The sequence below is a fragment of the Salmo salar genome, chromosome 25, assembly GCF_965601325.2.
Source record: "Salmo salar chromosome 25, fSalSal1, whole genome shotgun sequence".
Taxonomy (NCBI): Eukaryota; Metazoa; Chordata; class Actinopteri; order Salmoniformes; family Salmonidae; genus Salmo; species Salmo salar.
The window spans coordinates 35,328,951-35,336,029 of NC_138315.1; the positions used below are offsets into that span (position 1 = coordinate 35,328,951).

At 41.4% G+C, this 7,079-nt stretch overlaps 1 protein-coding gene across 1 annotated transcript in view; it reads left to right on the forward strand.

Moving 5' to 3' along the window:
* LOC100136473 (follistatin-related protein 1) overlaps window positions 1–7,079 on the forward strand; it is a 42,125-nt gene extending 35,046 nt beyond the window's left edge. Inside the window, exons 8-11 of the mRNA XM_014174156.3 lie at window positions 3,889–4,001; window positions 4,743–4,853; window positions 5,011–5,105; window positions 5,685–7,079. Coding sequence (XP_014029631.2) covers window positions 3,889–4,001; window positions 4,743–4,853; window positions 5,011–5,105; window positions 5,685–5,726 — 361 coding nt within the window. The 3' untranslated portion in view covers window positions 5,727–7,079. The remainder of the gene's footprint in view (window positions 1–3,888; window positions 4,002–4,742; window positions 4,854–5,010; window positions 5,106–5,684) is intronic.

Genomic DNA, 7,079 nt, shown 5'->3' on the forward strand with positions numbered 1-7,079 from the left:
CACCTACTCATTCACGGGTTTTTCTTTATTTTTTCTATTTTCCACATTGTAGAATAATAGTGAAGTCATCAAAACTATGAAATAACACATATGGTATCATGTAGCAACCAAAAAAGTGTATCTTATATTTGAGATTCTTCAAAGTAGCCACCCTTTGTCTTGATGATAGCTTTGCACATACTTGGCATTCTCTCAACCAGCTTCATGAGGAAGTCACCTGGAATGCATTTCAATTAACAGGTGTGCCTTGTGTAATTTATTTCCTTCTTAATGCGTTTCAGCCAATCAGTTGTGTTGTGACAAGGTAGGGGTGGTATACAGAAGACCAAGTCCATATTATGGCAAGAACAGCTCAAATAAACAAAGTGAAATGACAGTCCTTCATTCAAGTGCAGTGGCAAAAACCATCAAGCGAAATAAATGCTTCGTAGAGTTCAAGTAACAGACACATCTCAACATCAACTGTTTAGAGGAGACTGCGTGAATCATGCCTTCATGGTCGAAAACCTGCAAAGAAACCAGTACTAATGGACACCAATAAGAAGAAGAGACTTGCTTGGCCAAGAAACATGAGCAATGGACATTAGACCGGTGTAAATCTGTCCTTTGGTCTGCTGAGTCCAAATTTGAGATTTTTGGTTCCAACCGCCGTGTCTTTGTGAGATGCAGAGTAGGTGAACGGATGATCTTCGCATGTGTGGTTCCCACCGTGAAGCATGGAGAAGGAGGTGTGATGGTGTGGGGTTGCTTTGCTGGTGACACTGTCAGTGATTTATTTAGAATTCAAGGCACACTTAACCAGCATGGCTACCACAGTATTCTGTAGCGATATGCCATCCCATCTGGTTTACGCTTAGTGGGACTATCATTTATTTTTCAACAGGACAATGACCCAACACACCTCCAGGCTGTGTAAAGGCTATTTGACCAAGAAGGAGAGTGATGGAGTGCTGCATCAGATGACCTCATCTCCATAATCACCCGACCTCAACCCAGTTGAGATGGTTTGGGATGAGTTGGACCGCAGAGTGAAGGAAACGTCGCCAACAAGTGCTCAGCATATGTGGCAACTCCTTCAAGACTGTTGGGAAAGCATTTCAGGTGAAGCTGGTTGAGAGAATGCCAAGAGTGTGCAAAGCTGTCATCAAGACAAAGGGTGGCTACTTTGAAGAATCTCAAATATAAAATAGATTTTGATTTGTTGAACACTTTTTTGATTACCACATAATTCCATATGTGTTATTTCATAGTTTGAATGTCTTCACTGTTATTCTACAATGTAGAAAATAGTAAAAATAAAGAAATACCATTGAATGAGTAGGTGTGTCCAAACTTTTGACTGGTACTGTATATATTGTTTTTATATATATATATATTTTTAGCTCAATAGACAGAAAAATATGACACTTTACAAAACAGGTAATTCACACGTTCTCATAGATCATCATATAATGTTTGCAGCCTGTCTACCTGTGGTGTAAATTTGATCCATGTACATAACATACCATAAATGTATATGTGTATACCTATAAAGTACCTATATCATATACAGTATCGATATCATATTCTCAGCTGTACAGTAGAGGGTTTCTGAGGAGCTGGTGCTATATTAAGCCCTACTGTCCCTCTCTCTGCCTTGAACCTTGTGTAACCCAGGCCTCCTGTGGGTGATCTTAACCTCACAGACACATGTTCTGTACATGATCAGAGCCTGGGTTTCCACTGTGCTGCTCACTTGAGAAGTGTTGCAATGCTTCTGCAGGTTTGGAGATAAGAAGCTGATGTAACAAGCTGATGTAATCAGCCACTTCTATTGCCCACACATGAGTAGGGCCCTGAGTTTTTACAGGCCTTGTGACTTGACCGGGAAAAACTCTTGATCCTACAAATGAAGCATTGAAAATAATATTCTGTGGGCAAAACATTCCGTTAAGTTCACTTTATCAGACACCCAGCACAGTCAGACACTATGCCCAATAACCATCTCAACAGCTACACTGTCACAGTTGTCGTAGGGTAAAGCGGACCAAGACGCAGCGGGGAAATGTGCACTCATCTTCTTTTTATTTAAACAGACAAAGAAGGTAAACCAAAATGAATACGTACACCCAAAAAATTTCATAATAATAATAAAAAAATAAAAAATAAAAAAATAAAAAAAAATTCTTAAAAAAAAACACACCAACTAGGCACAGGCCAGTAAGGCACAGGCCAGTAAGGCACAGGCCAGTAAGGCACAGGCCAGTAAGGCACAGGCCAGTAAGGCACAGGCCAGTAAGGCACAGGCCAGTAAGGCACAGGCCAATCTCCCACAAATACTAAAACAAACACATACCTATTTATAGAACCCTCAATCAGAGACAATGAGAAAACACCTGCTTCCAATTGAGGGTTCAACCCCCAATTAACTAAACATAGAAATACAAATAACTAGACTGAACACAGAAATACATAAACATAGAACAGTGCCCAAAACCCGGAATACTAAATCAAACACCCTACAACTAACACAACCAGCCCGAACCACATAAAACAAATACCCTCTGCCACGTCCTGACCAAACTACAATAACAAATAACCCCTATTACTGGTCAGGACGTGACATACACAGAGCATTCGCAACATATTCAGACCCCTTGAATTTTTCCACATTTTGTCATGTTAAAGCCTTATTCTAAAATTGATTAAATTATTTCTTCCCCTCATCAATCTACACACAATGCCCCATAATGACAAAGAAAAAAAAGATATATATAATTTTTTTTAGCTAATTTATATAATAAAAAACACTGAAATATCACATTTACATAAGTATTCAGAACCTTCGCCCCAGTTTGAGGTCATGTGCACTCTGGAGTGGGTTTTCATCAAGGATCAAGGACAGCATGATACTGTCACCACCATGCTTCACCGTAGGGGTGGTGCCAGGTTTCCTCCAGATGTGACGCCTGGCATTCAGGCCAAAGAGTTCAATCTTAGTTTCATCACAACAGAAAATCTTTTTTCTCATGGTCTGAGAGTCCTTTAGATGCCCTTTGGCAAACTCCAAGCAGGCTGTTATGTGCCTTTTACTGAGGAGGGGCTTCCGTCTGGCCACTCTACCATAAATGCCTGATTGGTGGAGTAATGCAGAGATGGTTGTCCTTCTGGAAGGTTCTCCCATCTCCACAGAGGAACTCTGGAGCTCTGTCAGAGTGACCATTTGGGCTCTTGGTCACCTCCCTGACCAAGGCCCTTCTCCCCTGATTTCTCAGTTTGGCCGGGCGGCCAGCTCTAGGAAGAGTAGTAGTTCTAAACTTCTTCCATTTAAGAATGATGGAGGCCACTGTGTTCTTGGGGATCTTCAATGCTGCAGAATTTTTTTGATTGATACCATTCCCCAGATCTGTGCCTCGACACAATCCTGTCTCGGAGCTTTATGGACAATTCCTATGACCCGATGGCTTGGTTTTTGCTCTGAAATGCACTGTAAACTGTGGGACCTTATATAGACAGGTGTGTGCCTTTCCAAATCATGTTCAATCAATTGAATTTACCACAGGTGGACTCCAATCAAGTTGTAGAAAGATCTCATGATCAATAGAAACAGGATGCACCTGAGCTCAATTTCGAATCTCACAGCAAAGAGTCTGAATACTTATGTAAATAAGGTATTTCTATTTATTTATTTGCAAAGAAAATCTAAACTGTTTTTGCCTTTGATATTATGGGGTATTGTATGTAGATTGATGAGTAAAAATGTATTTAATCAATTTTAGAATATGGCTGTAACGTAACAAAATGTGGAAAAAGTCTGGGGTCTGAATACTTTCCGAATGCACTGTACTTAGCTATGAGTACAGGCAGTGAATGTGAACCTGTGTGTGTGTTTCTCTCTGCTCTTTCCAGGAGCCTGTGTGTGGATGCCCTGATCGAGATGTCCGATGAGAACTCTGACTGGAAGCTGAGCTTCGATGAGTTCCTCAACTGCCTGAAGCCCGGCTTCAACCCACCTGAGAAGAGTGAGCTCCCAGACACATGACCGTTGACTCAATGACTCTATGATGACAACACTGCACACCACTGCTGACACCACACATGTTTTTTTTCTCAGTTTATTTCACAAATACCTCTATATCAACCTCTTAGACACATGCAGTCAACATACAGTATGTGTTTACAGTGCATGGGATGTACATATGTTAATCAAAATAGCAAATTTATTCACCACAACCATAGGCAAATCCACTGTAACTCACCCAAACATACTTGAAATGCACTGCAACAAAAACATCTCAATGTGATTTATTTACAGACAACTGTATTTTTTCTTGGTCTTTTGTACTGTACCAAGTTGATCAGAAGTTGTGTATTAATGATGTAGGGGAAAGTTCAGTGTGATAGCAAGAGCGGTTCTGGGAGAGAGCCCTATGACTTCACTCACAGCTGCAGCAGGCAACAGCACACATTCCAGTCCGGAACACAGAGCCTACCCTGGGGCCTCACCAGAGCCAAGGTCATAGATAATGGAGTGCTTTAACATACTGTACACATACTCTCTATTGCTCTAGTGCTCTCTTTCTGCTGCGGACTACAGTACTACTCAACTGCGCTAAATGTTTTATTTAGACATCTAGAACAAACCGATTCAAGTAAAACAGAGGATATTTAATCATTTCTGGTCACTTGAACAGACACTTGAACAGTGTTAGATCCGGTGTGTATGCGAGGCACTACATTCTATGTGCCCCCCTCTTCTGCAGAGTGTGCCCTGGAGGATGAGACCTATAAGGATGGGGCTGAGACACAGGTGGAGTGTAACCGCTGTGTGTGTGCATGCGGCAACTGGGTCTGCACCGCCATGACCTGCAATGGTGAGGAGAGGCAGACCAGCACACCTGTATAGACACACTGGCTCATCTACAAGTCATCTGAACCACATACTGGGCTTACAGATAAGGACTCAACACCTGTCTTTCTCTCTCTCCAATCGATCCTGTAATTCTTTCATCCTTTGTATCTCTTTCTTAGATAAGACAGCGGTCGTCGAGGAGACCGGGGAGGCAGGGCAGGAGATGACCGAGGAGGAATGGAGCCTCCGTGTGGCCGAGCTCAACAAGCACCAGGTCAGCAACCGGGGGGGGGGGGGGTCACAGTTCAAGGGACAGACTGGGCCACTCTCCAATCTCCCCAGACATATGGGGTAGCTCTGGAATCTGTCTATAAAGAGTTGGGCGAGTTGTGCTTTATTGATGACTATTCTTGTGTGTGTGTGTGTGTGTGGTGTGTGTGTGTGTGTGTGTGTGTGTGTGTGTGTGTGTGTGTGTGTGTGTGTGTATTGCTTTAGTTAAATTCACGAGGGAGCAGTTCTGGCTCTCCACAATAGCAGAGTCAGCGAGTTCATGTACTCTGTCCTCAAACAGAATATCTTCCAACAACAACTTACAGCCTTGTGGGCTGAATTTATTAATACAAAAATGTTAGCCAATATTGCAGTTAAGAACCGGTAGAGATCCCTACACAAGAGGAACTAAGGGACAATCATCATCGACACTGTGTAGAGGAAAATGGGGTATTGAGTGTGGCTATTTATTTGTAACTATCTAACTATGGCTACATGGCATACAATTGTTCTTCTCATGACAATATTTACCACTCTCCTCCCACATCTGCTTTCTCTCTCCCTCTCTCTCTTTCAAAAACAGGAAACAGTGGAGAAGATGAAGGCCATCACAAAGGAGGCCTAAGATGCCTAAAGAAGGAGGGCGTGAAGGAAAGAGAGAGATAAAAAAGACTTCACTCTTCTTCCATACTTGATAAGGCCCTGTGCTGTTGCTGAATTTACTCATATGTTAATTATTATAGCTTTTTGTTTATGTGTGTTAGATGCAGGGCAGTCAAGAGTATTATTTGGGGAGTTTCTTGAGTTAAGTACTGTCTTCATGTTCTATTGATTTACTGCACCCCTGCACTAGGAATGGGGCCATTTTTACTGCTGACTTTAAATATTGTTTTTCTATCTATACATTATAAACACAGTATTTATTGTTATGGCTTTTTTTTGTAAAACAGCAAGCGGTAAATTGTTGGCGATGAGAAAAATTGGAGATGTTTGGAGTGAACTGTTGAGACACCTTTCTCCATCAAGGAAATAAAATCACCTTTAAAGTCCTTCCAGATGTGTTAGAGGAATGTTGAGCAAGACAATGATAGTGTCCCATTGTAGGGGAAGGGGATGTCTTACTACTAATTGATACTACTTGACCAATGCACTTCTCCCTCCATGACTAGCAGCATAGTTTCAGGCCTTAGTGGATTGTCCCGTTTAGTTAGAATCGTTTGCTTCAATGTACAATTTGTTATATGCTTGATTTGGAGATCATATGTGATTGCAATGGCTCCTGTGCTGTATTCCGTCAGCTCTCTCTGGTGCTTTTTTAGAAACATTGAAGCATAGATTGTAGAATTGAAGCAACAAGCACCAAGCACAGAGCTGAGTACAGCATGGAGAGAAATAAAACCAAAGCCTGACGATGACTATGATATTGATGTACGATGATGTACGAACCCCTCCAGGCAAAGCATTTCTCTGGACCCAGCAACAACACTATACCTGTGCTTGTCAAAGATCAGTCATAAGGATTAGCCTTGCTGTCAGCTAATGTAGCTTAGATGCATCTCTAACTCAGAGTGCATGCTTATATGAAATAATGTGTGTCTGTAATGAAGGAGTGTTTTTGAGAGAGTGTGTACTGCCTACAAGTGTGTGGTGGTGTGTCATATTTGTTTTATTTGTCAAAGTCCCACTTATCTTGAGAATCATTTCTGGTTATATCAGTGCCTTAAAACCCAAACATAGGCCTGCAGACATACACTGTAGAGGTCTCATGTCCTGCAACCTTTAGGCCACAATTGGAATGGGCAAGACTATTCATGGAAGAATTTTGGTAAAAATTTTAGAGCTATGTGGTTTAGTCCTTGTTAATTGTTTGTGTAAAAGTTGAATAGCTAGGTTAAAACTAGGTTTATATTCTTAAAGGAATGCAGAGTCTATAATGAATATGTATGTCAATAAAATAAAACCCATACAGTACTACAAA